The 23,112-nt window shown below is 41.7% G+C and overlaps 1 protein-coding gene across 10 annotated transcripts in view; it reads left to right on the plus strand.

The window, feature by feature from the left end:
* Positions 1 to 13,199, plus strand: part of SH3TC2 (SH3 domain and tetratricopeptide repeats 2) — a 297,382-nt gene extending 284,183 nt beyond the window's left edge. For all 10 annotated transcript variants that reach the window (XM_053717114.1, XM_053717115.1, XM_053717120.1 and 7 more), the window contains one exon: positions 11,646 to 13,199. In XM_053717114.1, coding sequence (XP_053573089.1) covers positions 11,646 to 11,831 — 186 coding nt within the window. In that variant the 3' untranslated portion in view covers positions 11,832 to 13,199. The remainder of the gene's footprint in view (positions 1 to 11,645) is intronic.
* Positions 13,200 to 23,112: the final 9,913 nt, after the last annotated feature.

The raw sequence follows: 23,112 nt of genomic DNA on the forward strand, positions 1-23,112 counted from the left end.
TGTTAATAAAGCCACACAATATGTTCAATTGAAAGTATATGCATAGTTTGTAATACAGAGTTTAGACTGTTAAAAATATTATATTTTTTTGCACAGCCCAACCTTGATAGTTTGTTTACTGATAATAGCAATCAGTCACAGTATCAAATCATGAAAATCTGTTTGTATGTGTGTGTATATATATATATATATATATATATATATGTGTGTGTATGTGTGTGTATGTATGTGTGTGTAGAGGGACCCTTGTCTGCTATCCAATGTTGTAGTAAGTGTTTCCTAGCCACTAAGATAATTAGGCTCAGTACTGAGTCTTGTTTTCGGAGCCTCTCATCCCACAACAGAAATATTATAGTCTCAGGGAGTAAGTCAATCTGTATCTGTAACCGCCTTCTCAGCCAAAATTGTATCTTTCCCCAGTATTGCCTAATTGGGGGACACTCCCATATGCAATGGAGAAGCCCGGGGTTAGCTAAGGCGCATTTAGTACACTTGTTCGGTGAGGACGGAGCCCATTTTGCCAGTGTCCTTGGGGTGATGTAGGCCCTGTGGAGAAAACGTATTTGGGATTCCCTGTATGAGGCTGACAAAGTAGCTTTCCTGGTCTTTTCCAGGCTGTTCCTTACCTCTACCCAGGAGACCTCTCTCAAACCCTCTCTAACCCAACCTGTCTGTATCGAAGACTGATGAGAAGTGAAAAGGTGCTGTAGAAGTGTCTGGTAGATTTCCGAAAGCGAGAACCTACCCATGGTGTATAGTGTCTGAGAAAGGCGGAAGGGAGAACCCTCCCAAAAGTCTGAACCGTCTCTGATCAGCGCCCCCATATAGTGGCGAACCTGTAGGTAGGCATAGAAATGTGTCCTAGGTATATTGTAGTCTCTCTGCAAGGCTCCGAATGTTTTGATTGCTTTTGATAAGGGATCTAACAGGTGTTTAAGCGAAGACAGTCCCTGCGTCTCCCAAATGCGAAAAGGCAGGGTCTCGGAACCCGCCGGGAAGTCTGGGTTTCTTCTAATCGGTAAGTAGGGGGAGGCATGGCAAGTTTTACCCAGGTATTTGTGTGCCAGTAACCAGGCCTTTAAGGGATCTTTGTATAGCATGTTAAGACCCAGGGGTCTTAGGGATCTAGTGTCTGGTACGTGTGGAAGGTAAGCCAATGAGACATCGCCCAGCACCGCCTGTTCTAGGTTTAAACGACAAAAATGTCCAGTGCCAACCTGCCAATCCACCACCAACCGGATCAGTGCGGCCCAGTTGTATAGCCGGAAATCTGGAAGCGCCAGACCTCCATGAAGAAAGGGCAAGCTAAGCTTGTCTCTTGAGATCCTTGATTTTTTCCCCTGCCAAATAAAGGCTCTCGCTGCCGAATTTAAGAGTTTGATATCAGATTTGTTCACAAGTAGGGGGAGCATGAGCAATGGGTAGAGTAATCGAGGGAGTACCACCATCTTAAGTAGGGCCACCCTTCCTGACAATGAAAGTGGGAGAGATCTCCAACTGTTCATCTGAGCCCTAAGTTTCGCGCAGACAGGGGTCAGATTATTAGCATATAGTTTGTTGGGGTTGGCCGAAATCCTAATACCTAGATATGTAATATCTTGTGAAGCTACCGAGAAGGGGTACCTCATATCTGAGCCCCTAGTGCGGTTCAACCAGAGAATCTCCGATTTTTGCACGTTGACTTTATAGCCGGAGAAGAGGCCAAATTCGGCAAGGTTTCGCAGAATGTTAGGTAGATGCATTTGGGGGTCCTGTACGAATAGGAGCATGTCATCTGCATATAGAGCCAGATGCTGCGGGACACCCGCGACATCGATACCTGGAAAGGTTTGACGGAGCTTGATGGCCAATGGCTCCAAGGCTAGATTGAAAAGGAGGGGTGACAGAGGGCACCCCTGCCTAGTACCCCTGTGCAGTTGAAGGCTGAGAGAGAATATATTATTCACTAGCACGTTTGCCATTGGTGACTGATAGAGATTTTTGATAAGGGTAAGGAAGGGACCGGTGAAGTTGGCTTGAGCCATGGTGTGGAACAGATGAGCCCACTCCACACGGTCAAAGGCCTTTTCCGCGTCCAGGGATAGCAGAAAGGCCTCCGGTCTATCTTCCCTGTGGGTGTGGTTACCTGTCCAGAAGTGTTGGACAATCTGCAAAACCCTTCGCACATTAACCGTCGATGAGCGTGCGTACATGAAGCCCGTCTGGTCTTCATGGATGATATTGGGCAGAATGAACTTCAGTCTCTCAGCAAATAGCTTGGTGAGGATCTTGTAGTCCGAATTCAATAAAGAAATCGGCCTATACGACTCAGGAAGCAGAGAATCTTTTCCCGCTTTATGGATTAATGTGATAGAGGCCGATAGAAATTCTGGGGAGGGGGTTTTCTCCCCTTCGGAATAGGCAGTGAACAGATCCACGAGGGTGGGGGCCACTTGTGGTTTGAGAAGGCGATAGAATTCAATCGGTAGGCCATCAGGGCCAGGCGACTTACCCATTGACATGCTCATAATAGTTTTTTCTACCTCCTCTCTTGTTATGGGGGCATTCAGCGTAGCTGATTGTTCCTCCGAGAGTTTTGGGAGATTGATCGTCTCCCAAAAACGATCCCTTACCACGTTCCCCATGGGAAGTTCGCTTGCATATAGAGAGGAGTAGTAGGAAGCAAAGGCTTCTGCAATAGCCCCTGGGTCCCTCAGGACTCTGCCCCCAACCTTGATCGCCGCGATATGTTTGGAGGAGGTGCTCTGTTTCACCAAAGTGGCCAAAAGCTTTCCCGATTTGTCCCCGTACCGGTAATATCTACCCCGGGTCCGTATAAGCGCCTGAGAGGCCTGGTGCGCAAGGAGTGAGTCGTACTCCAGTTTGGTGCCGTTATAAGCGCGGTAAGTGTTATGGGAGGGGTTAGTGCAATATGCACGGTAAGCCTCTGCCAGCCTATCTCTCAATCCCGCAACTTTCTCCATGCATTGCTTTTTTCTACGGGCCATAAACACAATAATATTGCCCGAAAGAACGGCTTTAGCCGTGTTCCAGAAGAGTTCTGGCGAATCGAGATGTTGGATGTTGTTTATCCTATAGTCATCCCAACAGTGCACAAGGTAGGACTGAAATTCTTGGGAGGTTACCAGATATTTTGGGAAACGCAGGGTACGCCTGCCAGGCACCCTGGGTGTGATATCAAGAAAAAGTGCTATGGGGGCATGATCAGAGACAACAACTTCACCTATCTTTGTATCTATGACCTGTGTGATCGTCGAGTTTGACATCAGAAACAGATCAATGCGTGACATAGAGGGCGTTGCCCTGGAGACGCAGGTATAGTCTCTGCCATCGGGGTTAAGTTGACGCCAGATGTCAGAGACATCCAAGGCGCTTCCCAGACCTTCGAAGACTTCTCTCTCAAATTTGTCTGATACTCTAGGCAGGCTTTTCGCTGCGCATCTGTTAGGATCTCTTAGCCTATCGCAATGAGGGTTGGGGGCTAGATTGAAATCTCCGCCTAAGATGATGTGTGTACCCAGGTAGGGTGTGAGTAGGGCCGTAATGGAATCCCAGAATTTTCTGTCTTTTTGGTTTGGGGCATAGATGTTACACAGGGTGTAGGTGTTGTTTAGGATTCTAATCTGTACTACCAGGTATCTACTTTCTGGGTCTTTAAGCACATCTAGAATTTCATATTCCAGTTGTTTACCGAAAAGTATAGTCAATCCTCTACTAGCTGACTTGTATGAGACAAATTCAACTCTTCCCACCCATCCAGTCTGTAATTTACTGTGTTCTAAATCTGAGAGGTGGGTCTCCTGCAAGAATACAATTTCTGCACGTTGTTTCCTTAGGTGGGTTAAAATCGACTTCCTCTTAATAGGGGAGTGAATTCCCCCAACATTCCAGGAATATAAATTAAATCCTATCTAATGGGGATGATATGAGTGTTATGGGCATGTGCATGGTAAGGTATGTGTGGCATTACAAATAGGGAATGGTGAGGTGGTGGGGGGGAGGGAAGAGGAAAAAAAAAAAAAAAAAACACAACCAAACCTCCGTGACGCGTGTACAGGCTCCCGGTTCAGCCCTTCATCACGCCAGCTCCCGGCCAGGTCCCGCCAATTAGACATAATCAACTGTTGTGCTGTAAAGAAACTCAAGTTTGTCACCAGAATCCCTACTAATACATCTTTTATAGTGAAATCAAAAAAGGTTAATGTGTTGTGACAAGTACAATTTCCTTCATATATGCAACCATGTAAGAGCAGTCCCAACAAGGCTACCCTAATAATAAACTCCAAACATAATTTGCATAACTTTGTGAAATAACAACTTAAACTGACTTCAGAACTTTTTATCTGGGGCCTACCTCGAGCCCCATTCTCCCCAATCCCAGATGGAAACCTAGTGTGAGGGGTCTCATCAGTAGCAAGGGCTCTCCCTAGAGAAGGTCTCAGTAGGCATGTAATTAACTGGGACATAATCAACAATCGTAACAATCTATCCATTATGATAGAGTAAAACTGGTATAGTTATGCAAGTCTACTAGACCTGTATTCCTAATTCAGCCCTCCTCCCCCCTCATTTGTCTCTGTGGACTGTGTGTGGGGCTGCGTACAGTAGGCTCATAGTTATTTAAGAATTCCTGGGCAGCAGCTGGAGATTCAAAAAATCTAGGGCCTCTAGAAGTGACCAACTTAAGCCTAGCGGGGTACAAAAGATAAGCCTGTTTACCCTCCTTATGGAGCTGCGAGCAAAGGGGAGAGAATTCTCTGCGGCGTCTCATAAGGTCCGCAGAGAAGTCCTGGAACAATAGTAATCTTGAATTCTCAAACACCAGCTCGCCCAATTTCCTGTAAGCTCTCAGGATGGCAGTTTTGGTCTGAAAATGCAAGAATTTTATCATTATAGGGCGTGGTTGCTCCAAATGATGTCTAGCTCTATCCGGCCCTACTCTGTGTGCCCTCTCTACCCCACCAACCAGGTCTTTAGTGGGTATATTCAGCAGTGGTGGTAAGGTGTTTTCTATAAAGCGGATTAAATCAGATTGCTTGATGGATTCAGGGAGGCCAAGGAGACGCATGTTATTGCGCCTCGATCTATTTTCTAGATCATCTACTTTCAACTGGAGGGTTGTGGCTTGTCTCTCTAGCTGTTCTATCTTGCTGGTGGTATTAACATTTGAATCTTCAAGATCAGATATTCTACCCTCTGCCTCTCTCATCCTGGTTGAGAACTGTTTAACCTCACCCGCAAGGGTATCCACCCCCCTTTGGAGATTATCAATTTTGGGCATGAAAAGCATAGTTATTTGTTTTACAATAGGGTGAGTGTCCATTTGTTCCCCCTCTAAGGGAGGTTCAGAGCTGTGGCCCTGGGTGGGTTGATCATTAGTAGCTCTGTGGCGGCGGTCATTAGCTTTATTACGGCTCGCCATTGGGGTATTAGTTAAATATTTCTCCATAAACCCATAAAATGTCAAGAGCAGGAGTACTGTAGTGGAAAACCAGTGATCAGATACTGTTGCAAGTTGGGGAGATATATATCACTTATAAAATAGAATGAAATAAAATAGGATATAACCCCTTTATAATACCGTGCAGGTATAGATTATATCAACCATCAGGGGGCAGAGCAATGCACAGTAGGGAAAATGACCAAAAGGGGTATGGGTTTTTTCCTGTATCTCCCAGGCAGATAATGTCCCCCCAGGTGGAGGGTTCCCTAGTGTATATCAAGGAGTTATGGCCTAGCTATCTAGCAGTAGGGAGAGAAATACAGTTAGAAGCATAGATTAACAGTATTATTCTCAATGCAACACAAAACAATACAGTAAACTCTCTCAGAAACTTTGTGAGAAAATTCAGTAATCTACAGTGCATAAGTGTTCTGCCCCGGTGGTGGCAGGCTGTGTGAGTCACTATGCAAGCACCTAAAGAGTAGTGGAGGAAAAGCTCCTCAGTTCTTTTGCTTAGGTGCCTATAAATATAAGGCGGCTCCAATGATAGTCTGGCCCAGTGAGGGTGCAATTCAGTACAGTTTACTTTTTCCAGGTGGCCTCAGTGCGGTCAAATACTGTCCAAAGTCCAGCAAAAGCCACTCTCCCTACAAACAAGGCCACACCTTGCACCGTGTAATGAGATGGGCCCCAGCACTGAGCTATCAGACAGAAGTGTTTGAGATCAGTCTCGTCAGAGGCCAAAGTAAGTGTGGCTAATCAAAGTGGAGTGCGGATGGCTGCACCGTCAAGGGTGCAGGTAGCCCAAATTAAAATGTTCTGTTCCCGGGCAGTCCTATTTTATAGCCGCCTCAATATCTGTGTAAAAGAGCCGGGGCGGTTGTGGCCTGTACCTTGGGTGCTTATGTGTAAAGTGAGTCTCCTATGTGAGCGGGGCAAGGTGGTCTTACCAGCGGCAGTACTAGTGTCCCGGCATCCGGTGGGCAAGTGTCACCCTTCTGGCACATCTGCGGCTTTTGCGCCAAGAGATAGGCGTTATGGATGTTCCCCTCTGAGGTCAGATTCTCCTCCAAGGGAAGCTGGCTGAGTTGGTGGCGCTCCGGTGCCTGATTGCTTACCGCCCACGGCATCCGATGTATGGAGAGCACCTCCCCGGCGAAGCTGTGCCTAGTCGCTCCCGGTGACCGATGCTGCGAAAGTCCTCCTCTGTGGTTCGTGTCCCCCTCAGGGTAAGCCGGCTGTGTTGGTGTGCGAACTGCTCACAGCCTGTAAGTGGGGGCCCCGCAGCATTCACAGCTCCTCAGCCGCATGAAGAAGGGGCAGACCACGTGGGCCCAAGATGGCGTCACCTAAGCCAGTAGCGTGTCTCTGCTTGTGAAGGGCTCGCTCCGCATTAGGCCGTGGTCGGTGGATCCCGATAGCAGGTCCATTCTCTGTGTGTTCTCCGTCTGTTGAGGCTTGTGTCCTACCTCTCTGTAGGTTAGTATAGGGGGCTTCGGTGGTGGAGCGATGATAGCTCCCGTGAAAAGGGCAGAAGGGATCCTCTACTTAAAGATCCTTCTACTCCGGGCAGCAACACCTGCCAAGGATTTTTCGTGGGGCTCCAGAATAGTAATAGGGTAGGCAGAGAATGAAATTAAAAGAGAATATGGTGGTAAAAGTCACTTTGGGGGATCGTTAAGATCAAATTTGTGCGGAGCTCAGTTCTTCTGCTGCCTACCCTGGAGCCCTCCCACCGGAAGTCTTCTTTCCAGCATATTTTTATGTGAATGGTTCAATTATTCATTTTGTAAGATTTTAAAATGACAAATTTTATTGTGCACTTTTGTAATATATGCATATCCTTCCTATACAAAAATGCAGGGTAAAAATGTGTCATTTATAGAATTCCGCCTGGGAAATAGAAGGGCTGGCGAGTATTCTAATAGAATCTCACCAGCTCAGAGCCATAGATAGAGAACAATTGAAAATAAATATTGTATTACCTATCTCTTTCACCATACACTAGGAATTAGATTGCTTCTTGCTGCCTCTTGTTCAAATACATTTTCTATAGAGAATATTAAAATATTAAAGTATTCATATTTTCAGTATAGGTTGTGGTTTTAATGGGTAAAATCATATATTTTAAATTACAAAATAACGGTAAAGGAACTATTTATAAATAATTACACCCCAACATGTAAAACAGATAATCGAGAACACATTAAAGTGGTAAACATTTTACAGTACAATGCCCCTTTAAAGGGACAGTAAACTCCTTGTTAATTACAAGACATTTCTGTTGCTATAGAATAACATATCACAGTTAAGTCCAAAGCATTTTAAAAACAAATTGATATCCTTTTTACTACAAATATTTTTCAATAGCCAAACTCCACCCACCATTTGCCTTATTTGGAGGAGCCAATTTGGGCTTTAATCCACAGACAACAAGTTAGTATAAAGCAAATTGTTTTGCAGTTGTTATCTGATTAAGCTGATTCTGGACAGATATGTAGCATAGTTACCCTTGAGAAGTCAGCAGGGTGCATTTCAAGTCCTGAGAATTAGAAATTCAATGGTCAATTTTCAGAGCTAAATTACACAAAAATGTAGCAAATAATGAAAATATACTGCAAAGTTTTTTCATGGTACATAACTAAAAAATAATATATTAAAATATAAAACTGTTTACTGTCCCTTTAAAGGACATTTTAGTGTAACATAAGAAAGCTTTATTGTTAGAACATTTTAATTTTAAACAAAATTCCTTTTTGTTTACTATGGGCTAGATTACAAGTGGCGCGCTATTCAGCACTACCACTCGAGCATTAACTTTGCTACTGTGTTAACATATTCTCCCTATAGACTTCAATGGAGCACGCAAACTGGAAAAAAAAAAACACTTGCGAGCTAACCAGAAATTAACTATTAATATTACACATTCCAATGTTCTTCACATTGAAATATATGTAATATTTATATAGAAAAATATATTTTTATATATACCTATACCTGTATATATTTATATAGGTATAGATGAATATAAAAAAAAATCATATATATTCAGTAATATATGTATAGAAATATAAATATTACATTTATTTCTATGTAAAGAATATTGGAATGTACAATATGGAAATCGGGTTAACGTATTAGGTTAGCGCCAGCGTTCCCTCTAAGGCCAGTTTTGTGAGCGGCCCAGCAGTGAAACAGTTAATTAGAGCAATTAGCAAACACTACACAATCAATACGGCAAGGTGTGGTTCCCTTATTAACTGTTTCACTGCTGGGCCGCTCACAAAACTGGCCTTAGAGGGAACACTGGTTAGTGCACTTGAAGACCGTTATCTTAAGGCGAATTATGTAAATATTAAAAAACAAAATGTTTATATATATATTTAAAAAAAATAATAATAATAATTAAAGAGGTTCTAAAACGTCTGAATACATAAGTATTTTTTAGAATTTTTAACAACTTCTATAATAATTTTTAATAATTAATATTTTTTACATTATTTTTATATTAAATATTTACATAACGCGCCTTAAGATAACTGTCTTAAAGTGCGCTAACGTGACACCCTGTTAGACCCACATCGCTAAACCCAATCTGCAATTCGCATATTTTACATTCAATTGTTCTATTTATTTTAAAATATATATTTCTATATGATTATGATTACCTCTCTGTGTGCGCCAAACCAACCTCTGGTGTTTATTGCCAAAAAGCTCTATTTTGGTTTCAACTGACCATAGAACCCGATCCCATTTTAAGTTTCAGTATTGTCTGACAAACTGAAGATACTTGAGTTTGTTTTTGGATGAGAGTAGAGGCTTTTTTTCTTGAAACCCTTCAAAACAACTTGTGGTGATGTGGGTGACATCAGATTGTAGTTTTGGAGACTTCTGACCCCAAAACACAACAAACTTCTACAATCCTCCAGCTGTGAACCTTGGAGATATTTTGACTACTCGACCCATCCTCTTAACAGTGCGTTGAGACAATATGGACACACGTTCTCTTCCAAGATGATTCTTAACATTTCCAGTTGACTGGAACCTCTTTATTATTGCCCTAATGGTGGAAATTAGCATTTTCAATGCTTTTGCTATTATCTTATAGCCACTTCCCATTTTGTGGAGCTCAACAAACTTTTGCTGCACATCACAGCTATATTCCTTGGTCTTACCGATTGTGATGAATGACTAAGGGAATTTGGACTACGTGTTACCTCATATTTATACCCCTGTGAAAGTCATAGTTGAACAATTTCTTGTTCCTAGTCACCCTTGCCTACTAAAAAATTTAAAATATCAATGGGAATGTACTTCAAATATATTTTTCTCATATGAATTCATAGGGGTGCCAATAATTGTGGCACACATATATTTAACAAAGTTTTTTTTTTTTTTTTTTATAAACCCATATTGTCTTTGCAATTATTTGATATCCATGAGAGCAGAGTATTTTTGTGTATTATTTGAACACAAGATCAAAAGGTTAAACAATAAATAAAGACAATTTTTCACAGCCTTTGCTCATATTTACCATAAGTGCTAATATTAGTGGAGGGCACTGTAAATACATATATTGAGACATGATTTTGGGATGTGGAGCTGCACTCTGTTTGTTCATTTTTTTGTTATGACATTGACAAAGGCACAATGCAGTGCCGAAACGTTTGTCTTTTAAACTTTTGAAATAAATTTATATGTTTTAAGAAAAGTCCAGTGAGTGCCTGCTTTTTGGAAGTACTTTTATATATATGTGTATATATATATATATATATATATTAGGGCCCTTTTTGGTCATATACCTTATACAATATATATTTGAGCCCTTATAACTTTTAGAATTTTTTAAATAATTTTTAACAGATAGTGTTTATATGAGTGTAACTGCATTTTTAAATGTATTTATGTTATGCTTAAACTCTCTTAAACTCTCAACCCTTTACGAAAGTTCTTCAGTTGCGCTAACACGATGAGCACAAATTTAAATTGTGCTTGAGCGAATGTGTTTACTTTCAACTTGTAATACGAGAGCTATTTCCAAAGTGCGCAAAAATCTGAAAACTCCTATATCGCTTGCGTGCAAAAGTTGGCGCGCAACTTGTTATCTATCCCTATGTGTTTAAACCCTGAAAAAAACATTAAATATATGGTCAAAGTTGTCCCCCTGTGCCATTCCATATGATGATATAGCCGTTGACCAAACAAGTAGCAGGCATATATGCATATGTTCCAGTTACTAGCCATATCTTCATCTAGTGCAGAATGGGAGTGTTCCAGTAGTGCAACTACTAAACAGATAGTAAAAGAATTGTATTTGTTGAAATATAAAATGCTCTAAAGAAATAGAGCATATTATTTTTACACTAGAAAACTTCTAAGCATTTTACCTGACAGGAAGAGCTTAGAGCAGATTCTTAATTTATTAAATCACTGGCGTCAGTAATATACCTCAAGCCAAGCAAAACTTACTGAGGGCTAGCATACCTGCTGTTTCTAGATGGTTAATGCCTGTATTCTGTACAGTATTCAGTGGCCTAAATTAAATTCTGTTCTCCTATGTAGATTGGTGGTTTCACAGGAGATCCAGGTCAGTGCCCTGAACAAAAAAAAAAAAAGAATCTTTCAGCAAAATGTTATCAGCAACATTTTGCTCTTTCCTAGGATATTTATGCACATTGTATTATCATGGGTTATGAATATTTCTGATTATTTAATGAATAACAAACATTGCAGAAATATTTATCACAAGAAAAAAAAAAAAAAAGAATGATTGAGATTATGGGGCCGAATTATCAAGCTCCGAATGGACCGCTGCTCCATAATTTGTCCGCCTGCTTTGAGACTGCGGGCATCAATCCGCCCAATCCTATACGATCGGGCTGATTGACACCCCCTGCTAGCGGCCGATTGGTCGTGAATCTGCAGGGGGTGGCATTGCACAAGCAGTTCACAAGAACTGCTTGTGCAATGATAAATGCCGACATCGTATGCTGTCGACATTTATCGATGTGCGGCGAACATAATATGCTACATTGTATCATGTCCGCTTGCACTTTCATAAATCGGCCCCTATATCACTTCATTAGAAAGGTATTTTTTGTGATAATTATATATTTAAGAGTCTGCACCACAAATTAAAAAAATAACATACTTTCTTGTAATAAGTATATGTTGCAGAAATAATTTCTGTTCCTCTTTATAGGATCCTGAAGATGCAGTCACATATCTCCTCCTGGCACTAGCAGCTGCTATTCACGTTGGCAATGAGGAATTTCAGCTGATTCTTAACAGAAAGCTTGCTGATGTGTATGGGAAATTCTTGTATGACAAGGAGCAAGCCGAGATATTCTTGCAGAGGACTGTGCAACTTAGCAATAATCATACCTGAAGCAGTTAAAGTGAAGGTTAACTGTCATTAAACTTCTTTTATAATATTAAAATAAAAAATAAACCCAGGCAGCCAGTAGTAGTTCAACTTTCAAATTGCTATATTGTAAAATCTTGTGAATTATACTCTTTTAATAACCCCCCTGGCCCCCTTTGTGTTCAAATATGTTTTTCTTTCTTTGTAAGGCAGGTGGTGCTGCTGCTAGCTGATTGAATCGGATATGCTAAGTTTATACAACAATATATTTATTTATTTGAATGGTGAACTACTAACTGCTCTCATTGATTAATTTAATATTATAAAATAAGTGTAAAGTGATAGTAAATCCTAGCATTTGAGAAACACTAGGATTTACCAGTGGAACAAATAAAGGGGACTTTCAGTCATGAAAGTTCCTTTATTTGTTTGAAGCGTTCGTCACACTGAGCTCCTCAGGCAGCCCACGGCAGAATGTTATTTTGCTGTGAGGTGACGTTTCCACCTTTTAGCCAATAGCCGTGCGGCCCAGCTGCCACCATGCTGTATAGCTAGCACACTATTGGCTAAAATCACCTCACATCCAAATAGTGTTCTGCCGTGGGCTGCCGGAGACGCTCAGCGCCGTTAACGCTTCAGTCAAATAAAGGAACTTTCAGCATGAAGTATTTTATACTTCATGACTGAAAGTCCCCTTTATATGTTCCAATGGTAAATCCTAGCATTTCAAAAACGCTAGGATTTACTATCACTTTAATGACAGTTTACCATCACTTTAGGAACACAACCTAACTTCAAGATGCAAGTAGCCAAGTACATGTAACCCACCTTTAAAGATACAAGGAATTATGCCATAATGTTGGACTATAAACTAAAGGGTGCTATAATGTTGTTTGTTAAAATGACAAGGAATTAGGCATGCTAAAGATTTTCATGTGTCTGTATGGAGTAATGAAGTTGTTAAGGTCTTTTTTTGACTGAGCTCAGGTATAAAGAGTTATTATGCTATTATGTCACCCTTGATAAACAATATCTGGGCAATTGGATATAAATATCTTTTACTTCAGAGATTACATTTTTAGATTAATGGACAATTAAAGATGGAGATATTGTAATTCTAGTGCATCAAAAGACTGAAGAAATGTATTGTTAATATGTAATACTCTCAATGCACTTTATATAAATACACTGTAAATACACTGTATATATTGTTTTCTATTTATAATGATTATTTAAAGTTTCACCAGCATTAAGCTTTAAAAAAAAAGACTTTTGATCTTCTAAATTGCCCTATTATCTTCTTAGCTGAACTGTTCTTTGTATGTCATATTTTCCATGTAATGGAAGAATCTAGGAAAGTATGGTCACCTAATAAAGTTTTTGCGGAAGAGACACATTTTGTTTGCTTTTTGCTAAAGGGGAGTCAGTGTTGTGATTCCAGTTAGCTACTAAGTCTAATGCATACCTTAGTATGAAAGCTGTAGTGTGAGTGGTAGTCATGTCAGACCTTTAAAGTTATGATAAACAAAGAGTATATTTAACTGAAAAATGAAATTGTCCGTAGTTTATTAAACTCGCCCCCACCACTGCCATCCCAGTTAGACAAACTTTTATTTTATTTTAGCGGTGACATATTCACCGTTCATCCAATGTTTGTGCGAGCCATATGGCACCTTGATCTTAAAGAGATACTAAACCCATTTTTTTTTTCTTTCATGGTCATGCAATTTTTTTTTTTTTTTAAATATTTATTTATTTTCCACTGTGCATTAAACAACAAACAAACATAACAAAAAAAAACATAACATTTCATTATTAATATAATCAATAACAAACTTATCATAATTACACTGATATTCGGTCATCTCATCAATCTTATTGTAAGCTTATTAACTTGTATACAATTTCTGCACAGCGGTATTTTATAACCATTAATCATCATTCACTCATTGGTCCTATGACCATGGACCCTCCGAAAAAAAGAAGAAAAAAAAAAAAAAGAGAAAAGAAAAAAAAGAGAAGAAAAGAAGAAAGAAAGAAAGGAGAGATAAAAAAAAAAAAGGGAGAGGATGGCCCTATCTCCCATTCTCCCCCATCGTCCCAACTACCAAACGCCTAGAAGCACCAACTCTGAATTTTGAAATGGAAAAATCATATAATCAATCTCGTTTTCAGGGAGTGTTTTTATATATACAGCCCATTTAATTAAAAAATTTTTTATGGGGGCGGAGCCAAGCCACGAATGGAAATGGCTGCTTGCTGAGAAAGCTCCGTAGTCCCTGTTATGCTCACAACGCAACAAATACATTAATTATCGCTCCATACCCTACAACTTGTAACGGATGATGCACTGAACGGATTCCTCTATTAAAGAGACCAACTTTCTGCAGCAGATTGGGAGAACCGGAGCGTGTGAAGCTGCGTGTCCTGCTGCGGCCTATAAAACATTCAGAGACCTGGAAAAGCAACGGCCTGGCTGGTTGCGAGCTGCTGTTCCCCGCTGTCCCCCCTTACCGCTCTGTTGCCGCTCCTGATCTGCGCTGGGACAATTTAGCAGCTTACAGATCCGATTGAGGTCCCGCGGTTGAAAGTATTGTGACGACTGCCGCTACGGAAGCCTAGAGAGAGGTAGCGACACTGAAGTGAGCTGGCGGCGGAGCGGTGTAGAAGCCTCTTTCATAATAGCCCAGGACTTTGTGAGTATCTGATGCGGGAGGGGCTGGAGGGAATAGCCCCACAACATTGACCGTAGAGGCCGATTCTGACTCAGACAGCAAGGTCAGGGGAACTACACTGCACCCACGCGCAGATGGGATTTGGGCCTATAAGTTTCTGAACAGAACTGAGGGGAAATGCCGAGCTGTGTCTGAGCCCTTTAATCATCGTCCGGGCTAGCAGATTAAGAATCAAAGTACAGTAGAGAGGGGTTATCACTGATAGTGCAACTGGGTCTGGAGCCTGAATTTCCCCCTATAGAGACTTTTTGAATCTCCCTGCAAACAGGCTGCCTTATCTATACGAGAGTGGCCGAATGAGAATATAAGCTTTCCCCTGAGAAGTAATTCAGTACACCTGGAACTTTTATTATAAACTCAAAGCAGCTGACTGGAACTAACTTTCTCTCCATTAAAGTATTGCAGTCACTAACTTAGCATATTGAGGTTGACTTTTGCTGGGGGTGGCGGGGGTTGCAGCTCGTCTGCGGCAATGACCAGTAAAAGAAACCCTAAACCTGCAAAAAGCACCCAGTCCTCCATGATGGAGAACTACCTGATTGCAGCGGACGCGGCTGCTCCGCCTGCCAGACCTGAGACACATACTATAGCGGCCACAGCACAAGTCCATTGCTCTGAGCCTGTGGGAAGGCACCAAGGCTTCGTTACAAAGGAAGATATCAGTCATCTCTCCTCTAAAAATGACATAAAGGAGGCTATGAGGGACTTCAAGTCCATGTTTGGTGAGCTGAAGAAAGAGATAGCTGCAGTTGACCACAGAGTTATTCAAATCGAAGAGAAACATGAGGCACTCAACTCAGATCTCCAGCTCCAGGCTAGCTTTATACAGGCTCAGGAAAACACAGTACACACGTTAATGGACCGTATAGAGGACCTGGAAAACAGGAGCCGCAGAAACAATTTGAGATTGAGGGGAGTTCCGGAAACGGTTGAACCTCCGGCGATCCAGGCCTATATACAAGACTTTGTTAAATACCTTAAGAACACAGAAGCAGGCCCTGAAATTATGATAGAAAGGGCACACAGGGCCTTGCACCCTAAACCACCAAACAGGGCCCCTCCCAGAGACATAATCTTAAAACTGTTGTCTTTTAAGGATAAAGAGGACATTCTACGGATGGCCAGGTCTAAACAGCTTATAGAATTCAGAGGATCTGAAATACAGGTATATTCCGATCTCTGTCCAGCCACCCTACAGAAAAGACGGGACCTCCGATTCATCACCACCACGCTGAAGGACAAAAAGATCCCCTATAGATGGGGTTTCCCCACTTGCTTAATCGTAACAAGGAACAACGCAACACATGTATTCAGAAACATGGAGGACCTGCCTTCTTTTAATCAAGCTTTGGGTCTCCGCATAAGACCACCACCGAGGAGGCCGGGGGCCTCAGCAGACCAGGCTGATGAGGAGCAGGGCGAAATCCAGCAACTCCCTGGGTGATCCAGGGTCTCCTAGAGAGGAAAACCTTATCTGCACTCAAAATCAGGTTTGACTTTCCTATCCTGTCGTTGTGCCCCAGTGGGGACATATTAAGACGCTGACAAGAGCCTGTTTCTTAAGGGCCTGGACATCTGTTATGCCTAAGCACATTTGTTTCACATATTTAAGTTACAAGTTTTCATATAGTTGAAGGTTTATCTTTGTGGGATTAGGGCTCAGGTCAATTAAGAGACGTCATCTAGACATGAAGTGAGGGGATGCCATAGACATAATTCAGATTAGGATATACTCTGAAGTTATATCACAATTGCATAATGTTTGACCCGTTAGGGGGGACTGTGGAGTGCATGGGCCCATACGTTGCCCGGGACCACAGCTCTCCAAGCATAGATGTACTAAATCACACAATTAGGTTAAAACATGGTACAGAGAAAATGAAGCTTAGCAAAAGTCTAGGTACCCTCCCCATATCCAGTGCTAGTTCATTTTTTTATAATTTAGCTAGGAACAAGGGATATAGAAAAATTGAATTGGATTTAACCTGAAGAATGTATTTGTTTAATGTATAATGTTTAAAAGTTCATATGTTTTGTGAGTATACAGGGAACACTTTCCCTAATTGGTAAGTTTATTTCTTTTGATTGTATTTGACTATTTGATCATATCAGATTAGTGCCTTATAGGTACAAAGATTCCATATTGCTGTTTATACTGCTGTATTAGTCTTGTACTATCTGTTTTTACTGTTTTGTGCTCTCAGGGACTCTCTTCCCTGACCTTTCTTCTTCTCTCATCTTCCCCTTCTAAGCCCTTCCTTCCTATACCTTTACCCCTCTCCCCCCCCCCTTTTTTTTTTTTTTTTTTCTCTCTTCCCTCCCTCCTCTCCTCCAGGTGATATGGCAAATTTACGGCCCACGGGTAGGCTTCAGTCCACTGAGTTGATCTCGGTCAACGTGAAAGGTCTCAATAGCCCAGGTAAGCGCTCCATAGTGTTAAGAGACTTACATAGAGGGGGAGATGTCATCTTTTTACAGGAGACTCATTTTTCTGCTGCACACGAACCTAAATGGTATAGCCATCATTACCCCAAAGCTTACTTTGCGTCAGGTCCCAAGAAACAAAACGGGGTGGGTATCCTTATCAGTTCGAAAACCCCTTTTCAGCTCCATCAAGTATGTAGTGACCCTGAGGGTAGGTACATTATCCTTACAGGTACACTGTGTGGCACACTTGTCACACTTGTTAATATATATTGTCCCAATACAGCTCAACACCTTTTCCTCCAGAAAATATCACATAAAGTAATGGAGGCACAGTGTGGTATTTTGTTCATGGGAGGTGATCTAAACGCATCACTAAACCCAGCCCTAGACACCTCGAAAGGACTCTCCAGTGTCCCCCATAGGAACCTTAAGCGTATGACCTCTTCACTGAGGGAGTTAGCATTACACGATATTTGGCGTGTACACCACCCTACCACAAAAAATTTCACATTCTGGGGGGGCGGAGCTAGCAACCAGCGAGGAAAGATGTGTCCTTTGTAAGCTCCGTGGGCAGAAAGCTTAAAAAAACTCTTTTAGGGGAAATATTTACTTATTCACTTAATACTTGGGCTCTTAACTTGCCCCCTACTGCACCCGAACCCATTTGGCTTTTTTTTTAGAGTAAATGATGAAGTACCAAGAGACGGACCAGCATTAAAATTCTCAGACCACGGGAGAACAATATGGAGGCCGTTGAAAAATGGGAGACCTCTATGCAGACAGCGATCTCGCAACATTTTGAACAACTCAAGCATGATCTCAGAGCTGTGTTTATTGTAATTGCGGATCACCTATCCACGTTAACAGTGAGGAATCTGGAACAGCCTAGGATCCCATCCGCTAAGCAGCCTAACATAGAACGGTTGGCAAAGTCGGAGCCTGTTATAATACTTCCTACCCCAAGTCTAACCACATCGCAGCCTTCACTCTACTGTGGTAATGATTCTCAGATCCGGTGCTCTGGGCTGCGGTCTAATCACGAAAATCACGCCTCAGTCATCCAGGAAATGAGTGATATTATACCTGTCTGGCCCATGCCGGAGACTGCATGCCACGTGGAGCTGCGGCCTGGGAACTCAGCTTCTATGCCATACCGGAATGGCGGAGGATTCTTTGGCATCTCTACGATCCTGGACAGTTTAATATTGCAGGTCTGTTACACTACCGGAATCCTTATGCAGGGAAATATTACAGATTCTATAGTCCCTTCACTGCGACAGAAGGGAATTAAGCCGGTGGTCTATAGATTAGGGATCGGGTGAACACTGACCTATGGTATGCTGCCTCCACTCCCCGGCTTGACTCAGGATGTTGTAATGGACATTGACTTGGCTTTCAACAAAGCACGAAATTACAACTTAAGACACTGATATATTTTATTAGTTACCGGTATGGGAGCCTGACCTGTGGATGATGTTTTTGAGTAGTGTATAGGACTGTGAATATTGGCACGGTTGTAGCTGTGATTTTGAGGTCTTGATGATCAACTCTTATGGACAGTTGCAGCTAACACAACACCTCCACCGCTGTTAGATAGTGACATGGACATTTGCCAAGTTTATTTTGATATGTTATGATATGCTTAGCCATAGTCACATAATAGTTTTATTACCCCTATAGGGCTTCACGCTTAACTTGATATGTTAGAGGCATTTGCAATTTTTTGTGCTCTAGGAGTTCTGGTCTCATGAACATATACTATAGGTTGTTATTAATCTTTGTACAAGTTTCCATATATATCATAGAGACTAAAAATGCAAAATATAGGAGGGCTTGGCTTTGCAGTCCACTGCTACCTGTCAGCTATACATTTATCACTGCTTTTCCCTCTGATATTTTTGCTCATGTACACACTTTATACTGTGGGACTTTGCATTAGATAACCTTACCCTATGTTTGATTATCATTATAGTACCCCAAAAGTTCAGCATGCCACATTTAAGGGTGGATTTAATATTGGGCATTTAGATATCAAGCCATTATATCATCCTTTGAGGACCTAGAACTGTATCTAATATGCTCCCTGAACTCCTGCCAAGGTTTTTCTTCCCTAAGCTCTATAAGTCGGAGTTTTTGTTAAATGATGATGCCCTTCTTTAATAGTCGAGATCTATCTAATGTGCATCCTTATACAAGGTTCAGTTATTACTTATATATGCTCGTTTAGCTAAGAGGTTCCTAGGTTCCTTCCTGTTTGCTAAACTACCTTATGCACAGGGTTTATATATGTGCCTCTGTTTTTGGGCAATTGACACACACTGCAAACCATTGTGGATTACTAATTAGCCTGCACCCGAATAGAATCACTAGCTCTCCAGGCACTATATCTGGTTAATTTGTCATATGGGTGGAGTTCAGTATATAGGCTATTGTTTACTTACTTTGAAAATTCAATAACTATAATACATTTCCTCAGCTTACCGCACATATCTCACACCGACAATTCTAGTCTCATAACTCACAACCCCATATTCAAGTGATTATCATTTGACTGTACTATTATATATCATATACCTAGTGAACTGTCTGCGGCCGGGATGGTTTACTCATGCTTTCATTATCAGATATAGTCAAACCAATGTACAGGTTTTCTCATCTACAATATTCCAGGGTGTAAAACTTAGCTCAATATCTAGAAGTATGCAGTTGAAATTTAGGTTGTTAAGACCGGCTCCGTATCCCCTCTTTAAGGGTTTCCCCTTAGTATTGTCCTTTATACCCCACAAAATCTTATATTATAGGTTTGTAGTTTCAGACACAGTACCACCTCATTACTAGAGCACATTATATATTTCTGTTGGGCCCCTCTCCTTCCTTTCCCGCCGGTTCTTGTTGCCTGCGGGTCATACCCCTACTCCCTTTTCCCTCATCGCCTATAGGTGGCATCTCCCCAGGAGAGGAGCTCATCTGGAAGTCCCCTATATCTCATCTTATACCATGTCTTATACCACATATCTCATATCACATAGTACATACTTCCTAACACCCCTCCTGGAGAATAACTGTTCCAGAATGTAATCTTACTCATCCTTTACACAAAAGACCAGGGACGTTTATCGGATCTTTACTTAAGTACACTCATAGAGTTCAGCTACAATGATAACAGCCTGGGAAAATTGTTAGTCCCAATATAACTTATGGCTCCGCCCTCCACCCTCTCATTTAGCTCCCCGTCCACCCCTATTTTAGGTGGACAAACAGCGGTATTTATCCGCTATTGATTTTGTACTGTTATAAGTTGCTCTTATCCTAGTGTCTACAAAGAAAGTGAGGCAATTTGCCCTCCAATTACGTGCATTTAGTAGGAGTAACTTGTTATGACTTACCATAGTTTGTAATTTTTCAGATAACAAATACACCTATTTTACAATTAATATACCACTCTATAAGAAGTATACGTTTTTCTGGTTGTTCAAATTCTATCACTTTCTTATGCGTTTATATAGGAAACAAAAGGAAAAAAGAGGTAATGCCTGATTATATGTAGTTGATTTTGTACTCGCATACTATGTCCTTTATTTTCATTATATTCTTTTGGTGAGATACACATATGAGGTCTGAATTAAGATTTCTTCACTCTCTTATATGAAAAGGTTCCACTGTCTAATGGATAAACAATGTCTTGTATGCAAAATTTGCCAAAGAGTTGCAAAATGTATATTATGTTTATGTTCGTTCTTTATCTTGTATTGCCTCAATAAAAATCTTTGATTCAAAAAAAAAAAAAAAAATTTCACATTCTACTCTCACCCACATAGGAAGTATTCTAGAATAGATTACTTACTCACAGACCCAACAGGCCTTTCTATAACAACAAGTAGTAACATACATAATATCACATGGTCTGACCATGCACCAGTCAGTTGTACCATCCTGTGGCCTAATGTGCCGGTAGCTCCTTATATTTGGAAATTGGATGACACATTACTTGAAGATAAGATCTTTAGGTTAGAGGTCGAGAGGGCTTTAGTGGAATACTTTCGTATACATGCAGACACTGAATCCCATGACACAGTTATTTGGGAGGCCCACAAATGTACTATTAGAGGTCTTCTAATAAAGCAAAAAGCTAAGCTGACGAAACAAAGAAACAATCAGTATAAAGCTCTGTTGTCTAAGATAGAAATCAATGAACGGGAGCACAAGTTGCACCCTACAAACACAAAACTCCAAGAGGACTTGGCTCGAGCGAGAGCAGCCCTGCTTGAGTTCCTTCAGGTAGACTACCAAAAAAAGGCGCTTTACCTAAAACAGCGCTTCTTTGAACAAGGGGACAAGGCGGGAAGGTTGTTGGCCAGGGCAATTGCGCGTAAACGGACAAAACACTACGTCCACCAAATGGTGAATCGGGAGGGTGTTCTCAGAGAGGACGGGAAGTCAATTGCAGAGATCTTTGGTGCATATTATAAGTCCCTATATAATATTCAACCACGGGAGGAGAGGGATGAGATGATTCCCCCCCCACCCGACAGATTGCAGAGAATGAAGCAATATCTTCTGGATGCAGACTTGCCCAAACTAACGGAGCAGGACTCTGAGGCTCTTGAGTCCCCTATCACTCTAATAGAAATTAAGCAGGCTATAAAGGACCTTACCGCGGGTAAAAGTCCAGGGCCGGATGGTTACGGTGCTAAGTATTATAAACTCTATCTTGATATTCTAGCCCCAGAAATGCTAAAATTATTCAATGCGATGGCGGAGACCCCCCTTTTGCCCCACACCATGTTGGAGGCGCACATAGCCGTAATCCCAAAACCTGGGAAAGCAGAGGACAGACCGGAGAATTACCGTCGTATATCTCTGCTAAATTCGGACGTTAAGATCCTGGCCAGGGTCATCGCCAACCGACTTAACAAATTTCTCCCACAGCTAGTTTCAACAGATCAGGTGGGATTTATTCCCGGACGTGAGGCGAGGGATAACACCCTAAGAGTTATACAGTTAATCTCATATGCTCATAATAATCAGATCCCAATGGCGTTGGTATCAACTGATGCCGAAAAAGCGTTCGACCGGATTGATTGGTCATTTATGCAACAAACACTGGGAAAATTCGGTTTTGGGCCCAAATTTATTAATAGAACTATGTCACTGTACTCTGCGCCAAACGCGAAAGTTCGGGTGAATGGAACCCTGTCTGACACATTCCTGATTAACAACGGGACGCGACAGGGCTGTCCCCTGTCCCCCCTCCTGTTTGCGCTCATGATAGAGGTACTAGCCAGCAAAATCAGGGCTCATCCACAGATAAAGGGAGTTGTAGTCGGAGGTTCAGAACACAAACTCGCAATGTATGCGGATGATATACTTTTGACGATCACTGACCCCGACCGGTCCTTGAAGGCCGCCTTAGAGGAGTTCTCAAGATTCGGTGATGTGTCGAATTTCCTACTTAACCCTTCCAAATCTGAGATCTTGAACATCTCTGTCCCACAGGGGAGATTTGAGGCTCTTAGTCAGGATTGCCCGGTAAAAGTAGCACACCATACCTTGAAATATCTAGGTATCTCAATCACACCGAAGATAAAAGATATAGCGGAGATTAATTATAAACGTATCAGAGACGAGGTGCTACGGGATCTAGCAAACTGGAAGAACAAAACCATCTCCTGGCTAGGCCGGGTAGGGGTTGTTAAAATGAACGTGTTGCCCAGGGTCCTCTACATCCTCCAAACCATTCCTTTAGCATCGGCCTCGCACTATTTGCATCAGATCCAGTCAGCCATGGAGTCCTATATATGGAACGGCCGTAGGCCTAGAATAAGGAAAAAAACCATTTACATGACTAGGGAGGAGGGTGTAATAGGAGTCCCTGATATGCGGTTCTACCAAAGGGCTATATTACTCCAACGAGTGGTGGAGTGGTGCCACAACTCCCCGCATAAGGCATGGATCCAATTAGATAATGCAATCTTGCTGAGGGGTAACACGGGGACGCTGGCGTGGATATCCCCTAATAATAGACCAATTATAATTCGAAAATACCCACTACTGAACAAAGTGTTCTCAGGGTGGGATAGACTAATCAACAAAGACACCGGCTTGTCCTCCTTTGACTCCCCGGTCACCCCGATAAGGGAGAA

The sequence above is a fragment of the Bombina bombina genome, chromosome 6 (genome assembly GCF_027579735.1).
Source record: "Bombina bombina isolate aBomBom1 chromosome 6, aBomBom1.pri, whole genome shotgun sequence".
Taxonomy (NCBI): Eukaryota; Metazoa; Chordata; class Amphibia; order Anura; family Bombinatoridae; genus Bombina; species Bombina bombina.